The sequence below is a fragment of the Lytechinus pictus genome, chromosome 3, assembly GCF_037042905.1.
Source record: "Lytechinus pictus isolate F3 Inbred chromosome 3, Lp3.0, whole genome shotgun sequence".
Lineage (NCBI taxonomy): Eukaryota > Metazoa > Echinodermata > Echinoidea > Temnopleuroida > Toxopneustidae > Lytechinus > Lytechinus pictus.
Window position 1 is genome coordinate 49555151 of NC_087247.1, and position 22453 is coordinate 49577603.

The following is a 22453-nucleotide window of genomic DNA, read 5'->3' on the forward strand; positions in this document are numbered from 1 at the left end:
CTGTAAAGGGGAAGTATTACTAATCACATAAATACCTTTCCTTTTCCAAATAGTGCAGGAGGCTTGCAGAAATCAGCCCTAAAAAATGATATATTTTCAGTCCATATTTCCGCCTTCTACAGTTCTTCTGTCCTTTGTCGAGCTACCATATGAGTGACGTCACACAATATACAGCTGACAGCAGCTAATACTTTTCATGTGTCATTCACTTTGCACATATTTGCGTCTTATTTCAAGCAGTGTCTGTATGATGGCGTGTCCAGACCTTGGACATTTAAAAAGTGTTCATCAGGCTAACATTCACTTAGAAAATAGATATATAATACTTACCAAATTGACATAAAGACATTAAACTAAACAAATTTGAAACAAATTTGACTAGTAGGCAATGTGAAAAAGGGTTTCGTCACTATGGTAATCTCGATTCTATTCCGAACGACGAGCAGAACAGTACATGTGATGGAAACACGTCCTAAAAAGTATGATTTAACCTCACAGAAAGTTTTGAAACAAAAAGTCAAGCTCAGAAGACTGCAAAATGATAAACAATTTGTCAGTAAATCCATGGTAAATTTCAGTTGGTGCAAGAGATGGTAGATGACACTGGCATGGCATGGTATGACCACCACTCCATCAAGTCACAATAACAAACACAGAATACATAAATTGTGCCATGCACTGGAGTTGAATAACATATATATGAGCCCTGATATTGTGGTCTGGAGAGAGGGGGGACAGAAAAAGAGTAAAAGAGACAGGTATTAGAGAGAGAGAATGAGAGGGAAGGGACCCCTATTTGAACTCTGGGGTGTCTAGCTGCAGAAACCACGTGTTGTGCAGTGCCATGCCGTACGGTATACATATAGCACAGGTACTTTAATAGTCAATACTATCAATCCAAACTCGGTATTTACAGTTTATAATTCAATAAAAATGAGTAAAATAACAAAGTACTGTTCACTAAGTGTCCAAAAATGCATTATACATATATCCTCTTTTTGTTACATCTATTTATTGGGATCCTTTTCACTCATCATTGCAGGGATTGCTAATATAGGCAATTGAACTTATAGCCTAGACAGTTTGTGTGTGTGCTTGTGGCTGTTATTTCTTATTTTGTTGTTTGTAATTCTGCTCATTTGCCTTTCTCATTCTAAAGGAAAACCTTTCAGATTCTGAGTTTCTTGAACGCCATGAGTCTTGTGAATGCCTGGAGAAGCAGAAGTTTATGGTGAGCTTTGTAGATCAGGGCATACCTGGCCGAAGATCTAGACGTTCGAGGCACAGTAGCATAGGCAGTGCTCCAGACCCCCTCTCTCCAGATCTTCATGCAGACCAGTTATCAACAGGTAGGCAGTCCTCAACATCATCTCCAACACCAAGTCCTTCTCCAATTACAACTCCTGATCAACTATCAAGCAGTACCACCAGCAGTAATGTCTTCAACCTCAGTGGAAGTCGGTCACTGCGTTTCAGTGCCTTAGACCGTCGCAGATCATCAAGTATGAGTGAAGTGCAAACACCGAAGCATGTTGAAACCCCTACCCCACCATCAACTCCTACCCCTATGAACGCTGACTTGACTTGGGTAAAGAGAGAATTTCCCTTGAATAACATTGAAATGGAAGAGATAGCCTCTTATCCATATCCAGAATCAGAACCCTCCACTCGTCCAAGCTCTCGTGCAAGCAATGCCACTCACCCAGAGAGTGTGTTATCAAGGACAGATTCACAGGAGATGAATTTTTACATGTCAGATGGAGATAATTCAGAAACTGAACCAATGGAAGTGGATGATCCAAATGATCCAGAATGGACAGTTGTTGAAGATCGGCATCGGCCAAAAAAGCCAGAAGGCACAACTGTGAGTGAGAGCTTAGTTCTTAAGCTTGCCAAAAGGTGAAAGAGGGTAGACTGATAATAAATGGATCAATGGGTTTTGTTATTAGTTTGAGAATCATGGAGGCGATGATATCATATTTTGAGCTTTAGATATCGAAATGTGAACGAAAAAAATATCTCTTTCCATAAGATCTTTTGACCAGGGTTTCAGCAGGTTTATGTAGTAAATTTTGAATTCAGTCAAAGGAATCAGGTAAATTGAAACATGCATTGTGCAACTGAAAGGATGACCAGGAAGTAACTTGTATTTATTTTGAGATCCCACTTCAAGGAGAAAGGGCCAATCTAATTAATTTCCATGTTCAAGTAGATACTAAATGAATAACGGGTAAGCTAAATCTAGGTTTGATAATGGGCATGATTTCCCCTGTTCTTAACAAATTCACACCATTTATTGGTGATCACTTCTAAAGCTTTCAAAGTCAACATTTTGAATTTATGAAATATGGATAACATGCACAATTGTATGTGGTTTACATGTATTTGCTAACATAACAGTTCTTAGGCAGCTCTAGATTTGCTACACTGCTGCTATGACAAATATTTTCCCGAGTTGAAATGCTTGTTTCTGCTTTCTGCACTTTGTGATGTTCAGTTGCCTCAAGCTTTGTAATTTGGAAAGATGTAAAATCACAGTGCGTATAAAAAAAAAGTTTACACGTTGAAAAAATCCTGTAAAATTATACATTTGTAATATCCTGAACACTTTTCCACATTTTAACATTGGTACAGGTCCATTTAATCAATGACGATATAACAGTCGAAAAATATTTCCGCTTGAGTGAGCACCACCTACTTTTGAAAAGTTAGTGAAAAATGATTTGCGCAGAACTTTGAAATAGTTATGCGAATAAAAATAGACCTTAATCATGAAGAACACGTATAATTTAGCTATTAAAATTGATTTGAAGATATCTTTTACCTTTTTTGACTTGTTTCCTTGCCCAAAACACTTCGAAGAGAGCATTTCACCCCACCCCTCTCCCCCACACTCCGAGGCCATCGTGACGATATTTGCTTTACACTGAGCTGTGATTTACATGGAATGGCTTAAGCTTGATTTTCATTTTGTTAATCATTGCCAAGCTTGGGAAAAGTGTGGAGAAACAAGTATTAAATGAAAAATGAAATGTAAACCCACTTTCAATGATAAAAACTGAGTGAAATAATGCTGGAGATGTCTGATTTAAACTTTTGTTCAGATTCAGTTATGTCCTCAGATCAAGCTGGCACAAAAAGGGTAAAGGTTGTGCTTACTATGTGCTGAAATTTCGATTTGGGTGGCAAAATTGTTACAAAATGCTTGAATGTATCCGTCTTATTTCAACTGACTAAAAGTGCAAGAGAAATGTATGAGAAATGTTTCGCAGGGTAAGTTTGATTTCGCCGTTTCCCCTTAACACAGCGTGAAAACGAGCATTTCTGCGCAAACAGATTTCTGCGAGCTTTACAAAAATGGACAGTGCTCACTCAAATGTAACATTCTGACAAAACTTTTACTTTCATTGGATAGATGAGACCCAAACCCAAGATTATATGTGAAAAAATTACCCACATGTTGTATATTTTTTAATTCCCAGGCTTTTTCAAAGTGTAAACTTTTTTTTGATACGCACTGTATAATAAGGCAACAACCCATTTGGAAGGAAGGGGAGGGGTTGTATAATCTCCCAATTCATTCCCTAAAATGGGATGCATGCTTTTGCTTCCATATTTGAAATTGGAGAGTGATTAGTAAGTGCTTGACATGTACCAATGATTGGTTCTGTTTATTGCTCATGGTTTTGAGATAGGGATAATTTACCAATCACTAGATCTTATAAATCATGTCATACTCATCATTTGCTCGGGTATTGAAACAGTCCAAACTGTTCCAAATGTATCTTGTATGTGTGCTGTGGTTCTTACCAGTACCCTAATGATGCCTGCTAAGCATGTCAAAGTATTAGCATGGCAAATCTAAAGCTTCCTACATGTGTTATTACAGCGATAAGAAGTTGATGGAGAGAAATTCAAAATGCTGTTTTTATTACAAAGATTTTTTAATTCAATTTAAGAGATTAAGTTATCCCCCCCCCCCCTCCCCCCAATGAATTTGTAACTACGCTGCTGCACACACAAAAATTGACCGTGTCACTGAGTTATTGAGACCAAATTTCCGAAATTATGCAACACTTTGTAAGTGCAAATCAGACCCAATATTGCTCAAAAGCATGATGTCTTTTACGAAGTCAATGCAAAATATGTTTTCAAACAGAAATCAGAAATGTATTCCTCAAGCAGTAAAATGCATTGGAAATTTAATATATTTTGACAATCTTTTTGTAGATATAAGTTTAAAATTGCGGATGTACTAGCTATTTAAAGCGAATTAAAAGCAAAAATATTATTTAATACACTTTGTCATTATCAAGAAGTTTTAACAATATTTGAAATGTTTACTATAGTCTTGTAGTTTACATCCAGTTTTTTGCATGTGCAACTTTTGACGACAATCGCGCAATCAGCAGCCTGGTCTGAAATAGCCCAGTTGAAATTGTGGGGGGGGGGGGGGCATAATGGACCCTGCTTGATAGTTATGCATAATATCTGTAACATCATATGTTTGCACTGCATCTTTTCAGGACATATAAGACCAAATTTCTGTCGCCCAGGTACAGGGATCCGAAATGTCTTCTACAGATTAATATGGATGAATGCTCAATAATTTATGAAGAATTAGATGTTGCCTCTTATTGTGTGTTTTTAAAGGAAATTCAAAATCTTCATATTTGTTATTCACCTCATTACATTTCTGCACATTGTACGTTGAATTACTAGGTGACAGAGTAGCAGAGTCCCCATATTTCCTACATAATTTTTATTGTACTCTTATTCAATGAAATCTAATGTGACTCATTTAAAAAGATAACATTCTATAACCAATATATATGATTGAAAATTTGGTTTAGCTGGCATTAACAAACTTCTTCTGAACAAAAAATACAAGTAAGTGGGAAAAAAAATAAAATCAGATGCTTTTTTGAACCACATTTTAAATAAAATATTTCCCTGTTTGTGATATTGATGCAATAAGTAATCAACTGCACTTGAGTTACATTTGTTTACAAGTATGTATTAATTGATCCATATGACCTTCTAAATATGTGTATTATTTCCAGGATGTTTTATGATGTGTGGAGCTTTTAAGATGGATGACATCCTTTGCTGTTTCAAGAGGTTACCTAAATGTACTAAAATTCAAGGTCCAGGAGTTCAGCTGTACACTGTAATATTGCACATGAAAACCATTTTAATGAATTGGAATGTATAAAAATGTGTGCATATACATGTAATATCACTCGTACCTGTAGCTGTTGACTTGGCTTTGAATGTATTAGCTCTGGAGCTCTTTGTTATTCAACCATGATATTCATGCTGTAAATATGATAGACAAAAGACAAAATTAAAAAGAAAAATGAGTGTTGTGTGCCTACCTATTGTATATATATAAATATATAAATGTATCCCAGCATGCCCTTGCAAGATGATGCCTCGGAGGGTAGATTTTTTTTTCTCTCGGTTTCTTGAAAGTTGTCTAATTGAAAAAAAAATACAGGTAGGTTGATTAGAGGGCTCCAAGAGGAATTGTTTTGACTAAAAATGTGTACAGCCAGTTCAACAATGTTGTATTGTAAATATGGACAGTTTTGTATATATTCATTCTTTTGGAAAGGGGTACTTCTGTGTGTGTCATCATAGTCCCATTGAAGCTCTGAGAAGGAAAATTATACAAAACCAAGATGATCCTCTTTTTTTTTATAGATGGAATACATGGGAAAAATGGTGGATTGGTTGTTTTGAGACACTAGTTGGGAAGAATTTCATGCTGTTGTACATGTATAAAGTTGTAATCTTATTTTAACGTTTTAAGAGTTCTTATCGTTCATGTACTGTGGCGCACATTACAGGCACGTGATGTGTTTACTTGTCTTTTTAAATGGTTACCAGCAGTGCTGTCATACCATGTGTTACACTGAGAATATATTTTCACCTATCCAAAGTCTACCACTAAATATTTGGTGATTTGCTAGTCAGGAACATGTACACTGTCTTTAACTGTAAGATAAAGCATGATCACATGCATTCACACTTGTACATCTAGCAGATTGTTTTCTTATGAAATAGAAAATAAATGATGGATGGAAAATGTGTATTTGACTAGTAAAGGCTGTATGTAAGTGTTTTCCTTTTTTGAAAGTCGGTATAGTACCTTTTTTTTTAACCCTTAAAGGTCAAGTCCACCTCAAAAAATTATTTGAATCAACACAGAAAAATCAGACAAGCATAACGCTGAATGCTGATTTCATCAAAATTGGATGTAAAATAAGAAAGTTATGACATTTTAAAGTTTCGCTTATTTTTCACAAAACAGTGATATGCACATCTCAGTGGCATGCAAATGAGATGGTCGATGATGTCCCTCACTATTTCCTTTTTTTTCTATTGTTTGAAATATACAATATTTCATTTTTTACCGATTTGACAATAAGGACCAACTTGACTGAACCATATAGTATTAAACAATGCTAATTCCACATGTTCATGGAGGAATTAATCGGTGTTTCACTTGACAAAGAGGAGAAAATTAGAATATTTCATATAATAAAATACAAAAGAAATGGTGAGTGGATGATGTAATCAGTCTCCTCATTTGCATACAGACCAGGATGTGCATATAACTGTTTTGTGAAATTAAGCGAAACTTTAAAATGTCATAACTTTCTTATTTTACATCCGATTTTGATGAAATTTTCAGTGTTATTCTTGTTGGATATTTCTCTTTTTATTCAAATGAACTTTTTGTTGGGGTGGACTTGTCCTTTAATAATGCGAGCGCAAAGCGCGAGCTGAATTTTATTGATATTCTGATCTGAAACTGAATAATTTAAGCATCTTTTGAATAATAAAAAAAAAGCTGCGTATCTCAATAAACATGCGTGTGCGGTTTTTTTTTTAAATAGATTTAGACCTAGAATCTGGGCATTCTGGATACATTTTTTATCATTTCATTTATTGATTTCCGTTTCACAATGTTGTACACAATATAACAAAGTAAAGAATCGTAAAATAGACTTAAAAACGGACTTACTAAAGCTTTTCAACTTGCACTCATAGGATGACCAGACGCTAGAGCGAAATAATATGTAATAGAACCGAAAGAGACAATAACATCATATATAACATGATGAGGCCTAGTTTGATAAACACAATTTATGAAAATTAAGCTGTCTCTTTTTTTTTTTGGTATTTGGTAGAGTAAAACTTGGTTTATTACCCAATTTACGCACACATACACAAAAATTAGTTCGTAATAATAATAATAGTAATAATTATATAGTACACTTTGTAAAGCAATCATTAACAGAAAAAGCATAAAGTATTTGAAGTTCCCATCTGAAAAAAAGTCAATTCAAGCACTATTGTAAGCATTGTGTATGAAAATTGTGAAGTGGATGTAGATCGCACTTAATAAATGATGCGAGCACGAAGCGCGAGCTGATGTTTTTTTTCATAAATTATATTTTGACCTAGGACCGGGACATTCTAAGGGCATTTTGTCATATTCCTCTTCCTAAGTGCGAGATATAAGAGCTTTTGTAATTTTAAATATATAGGATAAATGGGTTAATATATTTTTTAACAATTAATGCGTATTAATGTGTAGGTGTCCTTCACAGTGGTCCCTTAATTCTTTAAAGTGCGGTTAGTATTTTCATTCTGCAAATGCATAAGTCACCTAGGCTATAGTTGTGCTGTTAGAATTCAGCTAAAGAAAATGTGAGAATTAGCATATCATTGCAAAGCGAGAGAAATGAGAGTGACCATGCATAGTTCAAACATATTGGATGGACAGTATTAATCCTGAATTTATGATAATTTCGTATTTTCACACAATAATGTGTGTTTGATAATTATGTCTCCCCTGTAACAAAGTAAGTAGTAGCACATTAAATCAGTTGTCAATCCATTTATTATTATTATTTCTTGGTGAAAAAAAAATGAAGAAATATATTAATTCCATATAACAAAAAATACAAAAGAAAAAGAAGCTCATTGCTACGAATGCATTATTGTTTCATCGAAATTATTTTAAAACTTTTATATTCCTTGACCCATTTTTATGAAATTTGCAGTAGGTCCCTATTTTGTTTGTCTGATTTTACTTTATTTGTTCAAATCGTATTATTTTCAGACTGGATCCTTATAAACTCGATTTTTGTGCAGCCGATCGAGAAAATATGGGGGTTATTTTTTCCGCCCAATCGAATAAATGAAGTCTCTTCAGACATGTCAGAAAGATCTTCTTTTTCTCGAGTACACATTTTGGGGACAATATAGAGTTCTCTCTTTAAACTCGATCGGGCAAATTTTCGCATTTAGAGCGTGTGAAATTCGGAGTCTGATTTGGTGATTTAATTCAGATATTGGACCTGTCTGCTTCAATGACTTCTTGATACTTCGTCGTAATGATGATCATGATTAAAATATATGTTGTTTCTTCATAAGCCCCCGTCACTCTTACTCTGAATCCAGCACCAGCAAGACGAGTTTTCCCTCCGCTATTCAGCTCTACTATCAGCGCCTTTAATTACAATGCATTTTGAATGCAGTAAACTCCGTTCGACATGTTTTCCCACTTCGAATGCACCTCGAAAATTCGGGACGGCCACAATCTGATTTCGAATGCACGGAGAATTCATTCAGATTTAAAAAAATATATAATGTGCCTAGAATTAGAACGTAACAAACGTACGTAGCACGAATTTTCAATTCGACTCCATTTGTTGCGGATCATTTTGCTTCAGTGACGTCTTGTGTGTGATGAGTCGCCTATTTACGTATCTGAACTCCAGTTGTGTGAATTTAAAATCCCCGACTTTTCCAGTTGATTCTGCTCGATTTTTACTGATTCCGAACAAGTGTAATGGAGGATATACCGGGGATATACAAGCATGTAGTAAGACTAATAGAGATGAAAAAGTTAAATATAACTAAGATATACAATACTGGTGCTTTGTACAATGAACATATTTGTTAAAAATAAATACACTTATTTTAAATTAATAAAGAGTCTGCTTATCAAAACCAGTCCTTATCAAAACGCTGATGGGGGGGGGGGGGGTTGACAAAGCATGCTGGTGAGGCGCGCCTGAGGTGCACTTTTTTTTTCCATCGACACAATATTTTTCTTTGAAGTATTGCTGATATGTATGTCCATGAACTCAAGAGGGATCGACATTCAATCTAGAGGATGTCATGGTTTATCGCAAGATCAAGTCTTTATACGTGGACGAGCCGAGTCCGAAATCAACCCCCTTCAGAAATAAGTGAATGAACAAGATTGACCTTAATTTTTCATCTTTGTTCTGTTACTCCACCCTTCTACAACTCCACTCTATGAGTATAGCCAGTGACGGAGTCAGAGTTTAGAAGATGGGAGGGGGCACCAGGGGAGGATCGATCCAGCCTTCGCCAAAAGGGGGGCGGAATTTTTTTTCAGCAACATTTTCCACGATCGGCCGCTCGAAGCTGATTTTTGTTTCTTTGAAGGGGTAGTCCCAGGGGCGGATCCAGCCTTCGCCAATGGGGGGGGGGGGCGGAATTTTTTTCAGCCATATTTTCCCCGATCGGCCGCTCGAAGATGATTTTTGTTTGTTTATTTGAAGGGGTAGTCCTCATAGTAATTTGCTAGCTTTATTCTTAAATAAATCAACATGAATATAATAATAATATCATAATCCTTATTCATAAGGAGCGCGAGCTAATTTTTTGTTGTTGAAATTTTAATGTATTTTTCCTAAAATTTGAACATTCTGGGCAATGTTTGTTTTCCTGAAAAAAGATGTATATTCAACTAAATAATTACTACGAACGCGAAGTGCGAGCAGAAAAGAACTGATGGAAAAGGTATCTGTAACAGACTTCAATTGCAGTTATCCATGAAGACGTTCCGTTTTCAACAATAAATAATGCGAGCTGACATTTTGTTTTTACATTTTGACCTAAAGAATGGAAATTTTAAGCACTTTTTGAAACTTAAAAAGAATAGGTATATGATAAACAATTGATGCGAGCGCGTAGCGCGAGCGGAAAATTTCGAGATTTAGACCTACAAACGAGACACTCTATTCATGTTTTGTAAATCATGAAAAGGATGAGTAATTGGGGTCTTCCTTACATTGATAATGCGAGCGCAAAACGCAGGCAGAAAATTTTTATAAACCTTTTGAACTGATTGAAAAGGTACCTGTTAAGGACTGCTTGCACTTAGCCATGAAGACCTTACATATTTCAACAATGAAATAATGCGAGCGCGATGCGCGAGCTGAAATTTTTTGACATTTCTACACAAAGAATTGAAAATTTTAATCAATTTTTGTAATTATGAACAGGATAGCTATATAACTAAACAATTATTGATGCGAGCGCGAGCGAAAAAATCGAGATTTAGACCTAAAAACGAGACACTGCTCATGTTTTGTAAATCATGAAAAGTATGAGTAATAGGGGACCTTCCTACATTAATGATGCGAGCGCAAAGCGCGAGCATAAAATTTTGATATTGTGCTCTGAAACTGGATAATGATTTACATAGAGAACAAGTTGAGTATCTGAATAAACATGCGCGCGCGTTTCAGATTTAGCCCTATAGGCATTCTATACATCTTTTATCATGAAAATCAAAGCGAGCGCGAAGCGCGAGCTTAAACTATTTCATATTCCGATCTTAAAAAGTCAATTTCAGCTCTATATTTCAAGCAGTTTGTAGGAAAATTGTGAGCTGGATATGGATCGCACTCAATAAAGAGCTGATATTTTTCATTATCATTACTTTGAGTTTTGACATAGGACCGGCACATCCGTAGGACATGTCATCATATGAAAATGATGACTATCTTCCTATTCTTCTTGCTCAGCGCAAGGGACAATGTAATTATTAAATCGTATTTATTAATGCCTAATGAGGGTGTGAAATCTGATGATATTATGTTCTGAGAACTGGAAATTTCAAGCACTTTTGTGATTAGGAATGGGATGCATCAGTTAATCTATTTTTAACCATTAATGCGAGCGCAAAGCGCGAGCCAAAATTTTTGATAAACTGCCATGAAAAGGGAATTTTAAGTAGTTTGTTGTATAATCAATATTGAGACATACATAACTCGCCAATCAAAATGCATGTAGCGTTATCTGATACGTTTTGACAATCAGACCTGAAAAGGGATATTTTGAAAACTAAATGGAATACACGAAAATGATAGGTACCTGATAAATCAAAATTTGCGAGCGCGCAGCGCGAGCAGAAAATTTTAATATTCAGACCATAAAACTTTCATTTTTACAGAGCACTTTTAAAAATTGATTTGGAAACCACACAAAATAATGAAAGTTCGATTTCCGAGGTGAAATGTATAATGTATATTGACTTCCAAACTTGATATTTAAGCTCCATATTGAACGAGATATGTAAATCACCTAAAAGGAAATGCGAGCGCGAAGCGCGAGCGAAAATTTTAGTGACATGAGATATTCTTTTTATTCTTTTTTAGTCTTCCCCTCATCTTATTTTATTCACTCGTCTTCCTCCTCTTCTTTTTTCCTCTCTTTTCCCTCCTTTTTTTTTCTTTCTTTCCTTTTTTTTCTTCTTTTTTCGCTCCGCCAATAGGGGGGGGGGGGGGCAACGGGCCCCTCGGGCCCCCCCTGGATCCGCCTATGTAGTCCAAATAGTCACTTCTAAGATTTATCCTTATAAATCAACATAAATATATAATAATCTCATCAGCCTTACTTAAATAGTGCGAGCGTGAAACGCAAGTTTTTTTTTTTATTTCATGTATTTTTTTCCTAAAAAGTAGAATTTAAACATTCTGCGCGAAACGCGAGCAGAAAATCTTGATATAAGTTTTGATCTGATCAAAAAAGGATCTGTTAACGGCTGCTTGCAGTTAGCCATGAAGACGTTTCATATTTCAACAATCAAATCAGGGGCCGCGGAACCGTTTTCAAGGTGGGATCTAAGCCAAAAGTGAGGGGGCTGACCATGCAAAAAATCACAATCATAGTCATTTTTACATTTTTGTATACGGTTTTGGAAAAAAGTGGGGGGGTGAATCCCGAAATTTTTGATAAACTATCATGAAATGGAGATTTAAATAGTTTGTTATATAATTAATATTGAGATGTACATAACTCACCAATCAAAATGCGAGCCTGCAGCGCTATATAGCTATAATACGTTTTGACAATCTGACCTGAATAGGGATATTTTGAGAACTTTATGGAATACAGGAAAAGCGCGAGCAGAAATATTCATACCATAAAACATTAATTTTTACAGAGCACTTTTAAAAAATCAATTTTTAAATCAATCAAAATAATAAAAGAGCTGTAATATGTTTTGTATATCGACTTCAAAATTTGATATTAAGCTCCATATCGAGTAATACATGCATGTAAATCACCTAAAAGACATTGTGAGCGCGAAGCACGAGCGAACATTTTATATAGTGACATGAAATATTTTTTTTATTATTTTCCAAGTCTCCCCCCCCCCTCATCTTATTTTATTCACTCGTCGTCCTCCTCTTATGTTTCCCCTTCTTTTTTCTCCTCTCTTTTCACTTCTTCTTTTTCTTTTCCCCCTTTTTTTTCTTTTTTTTTGCTCCGCCAATAGGGGGGGGGCGAGGGGCCCGCACCTATATGGGCACCTTTCTGAAGAAAATCAATGAGAAGACATGATTTAAGGGGTGCTTTTTCCATTAAAAAGGGTCATTTGGTTCTGACCGGATGTCATAATAATATCAATAATACTTTCAAAAGACTATGTTTCGAGGTTGAATTATTTTTTTTAATACTTATACACCCCCCCCCCCCCGGCTACCTTGTCAAAGTTGATATTCTAGTAGGAAGACGATAAGGGTTAACAACTTGCATTTACTTTCATGAGGACATATAACAATTCACTATAAGGCCTATACCCATATTATATTTTGATTACTATACCCCTGGTGAAAGCACAAATCCCATAATTTTTAAATAGGCCTACATGATATGGGGAAAGTTGTCCTTACCACCGTCATAATACACAGTTGCCAAATTAAAATCTTTTTTTTTTTTAAAACAGCCATAATTTTCTCTTTGCTTGTCCAATAAGTTATTTCAAACTTTCACAATTCTATTTTACTAGTTGTTTTCCTCACCCATACAAAACATTCCAACTAAGGTTAGAGCCTGGCAGAAGTAGAACTGCAGCTTAAATTTATCATCGTGAAAAATTCACAAAACTAATTTGTAACTAACATTACATTACATTTTTTCTATAAATACAGTGAAAATCAAGTAATCATTATATTGTAATAAAACAAGTTTTTTAATTAAAAAAACAACAACGAAAATAAATTATTGCTTTAAAACGTTAACGTATGGAAACTTTTTTCTTTTATGAATGATGCAATTTACCCTAATTCGATTAAGCTATACACAGTTTTGATTACTTAATTTTCACTGAATTTATAACAGAAAAACATATTTCAAATGAATTACTACTAAAAAAAGCCTCGATCCTTCCGAGTGTATGTGGAGCAGATAGCACGCAATCCACTCGTATTTTTACAGGAAACTTATCACCTAAATGAGAGCAATCCTTGTTGGAGTATTTGATCCGAGTGCTCATTACTCGAGGGTCAGGAGTGAAAACTTTGGTCAATAATTCTCAAGATGATATTTTGTCTACTTTTGTTTTGATGGCTATAAATTGTATAATAGCTCTGTCATAATTCTGTATTATCATATATATTATAACACACTCATTCCTCAATCTGATGAAATGGCAGTTAAATCTATTAATGCCCTTAAAGGACAAGTCCACCCCAACAAAAACTTGATTTGAATAAAAAGAGAAAAATTCAACAAGCATAACACTGAAAATTTCATCAAAATCGGATGTAAAATAAGAAAGTTATGACATATTAAAGTTTCGCTTCATTTCACAAAACAGTTATATGCACATCTCGGTCGGTATGCAAATGAGGGAACTGATGACATCACTCACTCACTATTTCTTTTGTATTTTATTATATGAAATATGAAATATTTTGATTTTCTCGTCATTGTCATGTGAAATGAAGTTTCATTCCTCCCTGAAACGTGGAATTCCATTATTTTAACATTTTGTGCTTCAGGCAAGGAGGTCCTAATCATCAAATTCGTAAAAATTGAAATATTGTATAATTCAAACAATAAAAAACAAAAGAAATAGTGAGTGAATGACATCATCGACTCTCTCATTTGGATGTAACTGGCTCGTTCATATCACTATTTTAATAAAAATAAGCGAAACTTTGAAATGTCATAACTTTCTTATTTTACATCCGATTTTGATGAAATTTTCAGCATCGTGCTTGTCTGATTTTTCTCTATTGATTCAAATCAACATTTTAAAGAGGTGGACTTGACCTTTAATTGTCATATCTCAACCTGTTGCGATTATTGTTAGGGGAAGGGGGCAAATTTTTCAGAGGAAAATTTTGACAAGCAAAAAAAAAAAAGGTCTTCATTTTCAAAAGAGGGGGCACACCTCTGTTTTAATGGCATTTTTACAAAAGTGCAAATTTTAATTTTGCTTCTCAAAAGGCGGGGCACGTACGTGCCCGCTGTGCCCCGGCCCCCTGGATCCGCCAGTGATTATTGTGATCGTGGGTGATATTGTAATTGCACTAGGCTTTTCAAAGTCTAGATTAGATCGATATGTACCATATATCGTGGCTTGTTTCTTCTATTCATACGTGTGAAATTGTACCTTGTTCCTTATCTGACCACTCCGCTGTTACTCTAACTTTGAAATTCCCAGTACGAGGTTAAGGAAAAAGTGCCTATTGGATTTTCAATAACACTCTTTTAGATGAAAGTTACATTGATATTATTCGCTTTTTTTGTCAGACTGGCAGAAAGAAAAAAAATTACTTCCCGTATTTTGCATCCTGGTAGGATTTCGGCAAGGTTCATATAAAATCAATTACTCAAATGTATAGTAAAAAGATAAGTACAAAGGAAACGGCAAGCTCTCATACAAATTAACAAAGAAATTGATAAACTTCAGAGCGTAACAGAATTTGGCCCACATAATATAAAATATTTAAACATACTCTCGACGAGCATATTATTATATATAGGAACGCATTAAACTCGTTATTGAAAAATGAAGCATGTGTAGCTCTTGTGAGGCCTCGCTTTAAATACATAAATGAAACAGACTATCGCTCCAATTATTTCTTCTAAGAAAAAACGAATTCTTTATCAAAAAGTATATCCCGCATTCGGCTCGCTTCGGGATGTTTTTCGGAGAACCCTTCAGAGATTAAAAAAGCATGTTCGGGATTTTAATGAATCTCTTTATTAATTTTTTTTTATAATATTTTATTCTCTTCCTCTTTCAAATCAATAAGTTTACAATCACAATTCATATAAATCAAGATTTTGTACATGTATACGAAACAAATAAAAATATCAATGTCAATGAGATCCGGGAATGAGATCACAAATTTTCAGAATTATTACAAATAAAGTTAACTGCCCAATTTCTCTTCCATAACAATGTGAAAGCAGAGAAAAGAAAAACATATCAATCGACAAATATACTCTTTATACTCGAAAGTCAACCGGCGAGAGCGCCATCAATAGTTTACTTGTAAATATCAAGACGCTGTACTGAGGGTCAAATGACAAAAAGTTGAAAATTTTGGTCTCAAAAGAAAGAGTAGGTTCTCCTGAAGAGATTGATACCTTGCATTCAATACCTAATCTGACTAAACGTGTTAAAAGAAAAGAAAACGTCTCATTAGACGCCCCTGATTTTAATGTAAAAATGCAGTGTTCCATTCATATATTTTGTGCGCTTCCTATATAGGCTATGGTATTGCAGCTACAAGTTCTACTTGTTTGATGTCAATCAATGGGCTTAAATATTGTGTGGAGTTACAACTTCTTGTTAGCATGTTTAATTTTGTTCGAAGTGATTTATTACCTTTTTTATTCGCATACAAATAAACAAAGTAAATAAAAGAAAATTGATAACAAACAAAGAGTGTAAGCAATTCTTGTGCTCATATCGCCTCTCTTCCTCATTATAACTCACAAGTTATTGGGGGGGGGGTGCTATAGATATATACCATCAACCTCGCCCTGCTTACAAGCCAGGAGGATGGGGTATGTACCCCGACTCAGCTCGCCCCCCCCCCCGCGCGTAGCTTTCAACGAAGTGAATAGTATTCAAGTGCGCAATCTATGATGTATAACATCTGACTGAAACAAGTTTATGTATTTTAATGTTTTGTTCATCTTTCTTTCTCGGCGTGCTCTAAATATTGAAAATAGGAATCCTTGATGATAATTAGAAGTTATGTATCTACTTATTTCATTTCACACTCTCAAACCAACCAGATCTGATCTCCTATTGGCTGGCAGTAGAAACTCGCATTTCTGCATGATAAATGATAATAGGCATTGAATATACATTTGAAAGCGTCATTTCAGCATCGTAAGCGATAAATGCACCAAATGCCGAGTTATATACTTATCAACTGCTGTTAAACATAACCTATCACTTTGTATAAAACTGTTTGAAGCATCCTCACCACTGATTTCTAGCAGACGACGCCCAGCCATAGCAACGACAGTGTAGAAGTGTAGTCGCGCTATAGGGCACACATGAGTATTACAGACCCCCATTCACTCACGTGTTATATCATAGCTCATCAAAAAATCATTAAAAATCAATCCCTCGATAGATTTTGCTTTAATTCACTGACATTAGTCACAATTAATAGTACATTAAGACTTGATATGTTAATCAGGTACTTGCCCAGCTCAATCAAAAGTTAAATGGCCTGAAATAAGACTAACCATAATTTCGGCCAGTTCATTGCCAGAAAAAACAGAACTGCATTGTGGGTAATAATAATTGAAATGAAATACAAAAATGCAGTCTAGCCTCCCCAAACGCCTTAATTACGAAAGAGTATGAGGCATAGCATTATCTCTATCGTTCTTCTTTTGATATACAAACATTTGATTTATTTTTAATGAATTATTTTAATCAATAAAGTCATGTGCCCTTTATCCGTCCTTATGCGAGAGTTGTCTTAAACGTCATGCATGCCAAATAACGCAAAGTTCTAAATTCTTGCCATTTGGCCAGTACGTTTAAAGAATGGTAAAGCATATGGTGTTGATCGAATTCTTAATGAATTTTTGAAAAACTCAAGTGGCCGTTTGTTATCTTGTATTGTTCTTTTATTTAACATTGTTTTTGACACCGGTGTAGTTCCCACTGATTGAACAATGGACTAATTAGACCTCTGTATATAAAAAGAAAGGAGATCCAAAAGACCCGAATAATTTTCGAGGCATTACTTTGCTTAGTTGTCTAGGTAATTATTCACAAGTATTCTGAATAAAATGTTAACAACTTAAAATCTTGAAGGCAATGATATACTTGGTGAATAACAGGCTGGTTTCAGAAATGGTCATTCGACTCTTGATCATAATTATTTTTGTACTGCATTCAATAATTGATTTGTACTTATCTGAGAGCGAAAGGGTATATTGTGCATTCATCGATTACAAAAAAGCATTTGATCTAGTAGATAGATCGGCTCTTTGGTTGAAATTAATGAATAGCAATGTTAATGGAAAGTTTTTCAAAATTATATATATATTATGTATGGCCAGGCAAAATCGTGTGTAATAACGAAATATCTTCCCTATTTGAATGTAATATTGGAGTTAGACAAGGAGAAAACCTATCACCTATGCTCTTTGCTCTCTTTCTAAATGACTTCATTTGTTTTCTCCAGGATAAATGTCATGGCTTGAATGTTTTACCCAAAAAAAATAATACACATGCTCGACAAAATGAGATACAAGTGTACATTAAGTTGTTCACATTGCTTTATGCCGATGATACTTTGATCTCAGCTGAATCTCCTGATGATTTACAAACTGCCTTAAATGCGTTTTATGAATATTGTAATATTTGGTCTTTACATGTCAATTCAGATAAGACAAAGGTTGTTGTTTTCTCGAGGGGTAAAGTGCGGAAATTACCGTCCTTTCATTTCAACAATCGTGAACTATCAGTAGTTGATGAGTATGTATATTTAAGAATAACCTTCAATTATAATAACAGATTTAAAAAAGCGCAGACGAAACAATTGTACCAAGCCAGAAGAGATATGTATAGTTTGTTAACAAAGTCTTATTCATTGGACTTGCCTATATTGATATAATGTTGGAATTATTAGACCACCTTGTTATTCCAGTTCTTCTGTATGGCAGTGAAATCTGGGGATTCGAAGTTATACGAGATCTTGATATATTTCACATGAAGTTTTATAAGCAAATTTTAAAGTTGAAAAAATCAACAGCTAATTGTATGGTGTTAGGCACTAGCGTACCTACGGGGGGGCAGGGGGGGCACTCTGCCCCCCCTGAACTAGCGTACCTACGGGGGGGGCAGGGGGGGCACTCTGCCCCCCCTGACGAGATTTTGAAGACCTTTTTTTTTTTTTTTTTTTTTTTTTTTTTTTTTTTTTTTTTTGCTTGTCAAATTTTTTCTGGTACGAAAATCTTTATTTTGTATTGATGACCCCTTTTTTTTTTTTTTTTTTTTTTTTTTTGCTTGTCAAATTTTTGGGCGGCCAATTTTGCCCCCCCTGTGAAAAATCCTAGGTACGCCACTGGTGTTAGGCAAACTATATAGATATGCCATGGTCTTGAAAAATATATCTCTAATAGAATGATTAATTTCTGGTGTAGTTTAGAACATGCTGAGGAAAACAAATCATCGGGAATGATATATAGAATTTTGAAGGTTTTGTATAATGAGAACGTATATAAATCTTCATGGCTTAACAAAATTAAAACTACTATCGATATGCTACGAGTGTCTGAATTATGGTATACATGCATGTGAAACCACAAACAGTAGGCCTACTTGGATCAAACGTACAATATTGATCAACGTTTAAAATATTGCCTCTTTCAAAATTGGTACTCGGAAATGTATGATAATCATCAATGTATTAATTATCGGATCTATAAAAAGTCTCTTGAATTAGAAAAATACATGATTGTTTTTCCTAAAAAATATCGTATATGCTTTTCAAAATTCCGCTGTGAAAACCATCGTCTACCTTACAGGGAGGTATGAAAACGTTGAAAGAAATAATAGAATTTACAATCTGTGTCAATCACAACTTATAGGCGATGGATACCATTATTTGTTTGTTTGTCCGGCTTTTTCAGCAGAGAGAAAATTATATTTAGACAATTATCTCACAAATAGGCATAACACTTACAAAATGGAAAAATTATTCAACACAGCTAAGTTAAACCCACTTCTAAATCTGGCTACATTTTGTAAAATAATTATGCTTCGCTTCTGATAGAGTATAATAAAAGAATAGAAGTATTCATTTATTTCGTTTTATTTGTCTTTTAATAATTTATCTTGATTACTAAATAGATTAGATATCACATAATTATGTATTATTTGATAAACTGTTTAATTTTTGTATTTAGTTTGATGGTGCATTTGTACGCATCGTGTTTTACTTTTTTTTTGTTAATTCTAAAATTTAGTTATTAAAGAAATAATTTATTTATATCTTATTATAATATGTTATAATAATATTTTCAGTGAAATATGTGGGTTTCTTGTTTGTATTTTTTGTTCATATATATTTTTTGTAAATATGTTTAAAATTCAAATGTAAATATGTTTCAAATGTTGTTGTGTTCTCCAATACCCGCTGAGGTGATCTGAGAATAAATATTACTGTCATTACTGTCATATTACTGTCAGTGAGCTGAGATAATAATATATATTTTTTTAAACAAACAAGTGCACACCTATATTTACCAATAATGCATATAGCATTTCCATTTTTTTGAAAGCAGGATAAAAGAGCATTGTAGATTAAATGCCTTGCTCACGGGCGTAGGTGCCGCGGCCGGGGATCGAACCCCGGACTTTCCATGTATAGCCAGGCGCGTTAGACCACTCGGCCACGTCACGGCACCTCCACAAATATGTAGAGCTAGAGATCGAGAGAGAAAGCTGGTCGCGCATGCGCAATGCATGATCGAGTACCGGCATCCTGTGTACTGTATCGGTATCGGCTTCAACGAGGCGCAGCGGTGCTTATCCTTAGCCAAATTTCAGGTAGGACTAGGATCAAGGAGCTCCTTGCATGCTAGGATCGACTGTACCATCACTATTTTATTGAGTCAGCATTCACGATACGGTATGACCTTTTTTTTAATTATTTCTCACCACGTCGATTATGACATTTTGGATTGCCTTGGGCCTTGGCTTGGGTCAGCTCAGGCCTCAGCCTCGGGGAGCTCAGCGCACCTTTGCCCCAGGGACCTCGACACGACGTCTTTAGACAGTGTTCGGGCTGCTGCAGTAAAGCGCACCTCAGCTCACTTGTTCAGATCAGGGACGTGAGAGGGACTCAGGGAGATCATGCCAAGGCAACCACCAGTGGCACCACCCTCCCTGGCCTAACCCAGCCACAGGGAGCTCCGGCCCGCGAAGCACTCCGGAGTCCAGGCAGGAGTCGACCGTGCAAAACGAGGGAGACACGGGACTTGGGTTGATTGGGGTCTCAATAGGAATCTTAATAAAATATGCAGTAGGATGGGGGGTCGCGGTCGGGGGGTTCAGACACTTCAAAAAAGCCTTCTTCTTTGTCTTTGGATTACACTAAAATATGAATTCAATCATTTCAATTGATGTATCTAATCATCTTCTATTTTGTTCTCTGTTATATTCCTAACATTTTGTACTAAAAATTGATGAAACTTTGCTTGTAAATTTTTCCAAATGACTTTCTAAAATTGAACGTCCAAACACACAATAACTGGGTATACAGAGCTCACCGAGAGCACACACTTATAAGTTTGGCCAAAAGTTAATTGAAGTATCACTTTTGGGACCAACAATACTCATTTCCATACAGTTGACAAAGTTTAAATTTATTTTTCATAATAGTATTAGTAGTACTAGTAGACCCAAGGCTAATCTGGGGAATTTTTTTTTGTATTTACCAGAGCGCTCAAAATCTTGAATTTTGTTTGGGCATAGATTCTAGCTCTAGACTAGGCAAGATATCTATATTTTTGTGTACGCCCCCTAACGTTGACATTAGAATATCTTGGTGGAAAGTAAAACTGCAAGAAAAAAAGTAAATTTTTCAATCTCTATTTTTTATTTAGAAAAAATGAAAGAATTAAATTTACTAAAGAGCCAAGTTGAATCTAAGGGTCTGTATGATGAATAGCTGTAATGGAAACTGACAGTGTCAAAAAATCAAGCATTTGTCCCCGAGAATAATAAGCCAAGTATTGCCAACCTTATTTCACCAGTAAGAGAACAAGGACTTGTTAATTCTTCTTCTTCCAAGTAGTAGGCTATAGTCCACTTTTGGTGAAGTACTTTTGGCAGGTATGGTGTGGATGCAAATATTTACAGTGCAGCTAAAAATATTGACCCCATGAATGACCTCATTGAATGAGTGGGTCAGCTCCTGCTGCAGCGCTAGTGCTACTGCTCCTACAAGCCCCCCTGGCCCTAGGTTGTTATACCATAAATGATTATGGCAGTGTATCCTATTGCCGAACACTTTTATTTCAGTGCTTTAAAAATGAAAATTAGAGGAAATACATTAAAAAAAATTGCACTTGCTATATATCAAATATGATGAAGATGGTAAAATTATTTTATATTTACCAACCGTTTTCTTTGCATCGCATTTGCCGCATACCCCTCCACGAAAAACATTTATTTGCGTGAGCGACAAATTACATCATGATTCCGGATGCGCGCCGGACGGGTAGAGATATTCTTGATTAATAATGATGTAAGAAGGAATTGGTGTGATTTTTTCTTTAACATGATCATATGAGTAAATTCAAATTTTTTTTTTTATATCGAATCTGAGCATATGTTAGTAAAATTTGTGTTTGCTATTAACTAATTTTATTTTTTTCTTTTTAGCTGCATGTTCCATGGCTCTCTCCAATTTGCTCATTCGTATCGCTTGACGCTCATTAAGATTTATCTATGCACTGTTTATCGTCGACGGCACTATGCACTAATCACGGTAAACCTTGCGCACGGTATACCTTGAGTACTAGCCGCCGACAATCAACCACCATACACCGCGCGTCAACATTCGATCGAATAGTCCGGGTTATAATTGAGCAAGGTGCCACAAGAAAAAGGAGAAATTTTCATATAGTGCTTCTAGACCAGTTTTTTACGCTGAATATGAATATATGAGGTAACCAGGCTGTATCCTGAAAATTAACCCGTGAGGGCGCTTTTTTCAAAATGGCCGCCAAATTTTCAGAACATTTGAATTTTCGTACATAGATTTTGACATAAATATTCCATTGCCACAAAATTAGTGTCATATGAAAGACAAATAAATTTTCTACAATT

General features: G+C 35.2%; 1 protein-coding gene across 2 annotated transcripts in view; it reads left to right on the forward strand.

Moving 5' to 3' along the window:
- LOC129257086 (KAT8 regulatory NSL complex subunit 1-like) overlaps positions 1–6110 on the forward strand; it is a 31096-nt gene extending 24986 nt beyond the window's left edge. For both annotated transcript variants that reach the window (XM_054895339.2, XM_064097263.1), the window contains one exon: positions 1160–6110. In XM_054895339.2, the coding sequence (XP_054751314.2) occupies positions 1160–1903 (744 nt within the window). In that variant the 3' untranslated portion in view covers positions 1904–6110. The remainder of the gene's footprint in view (positions 1–1159) is intronic.
- Positions 6111–22453: the final 16343 nt, after the last annotated feature.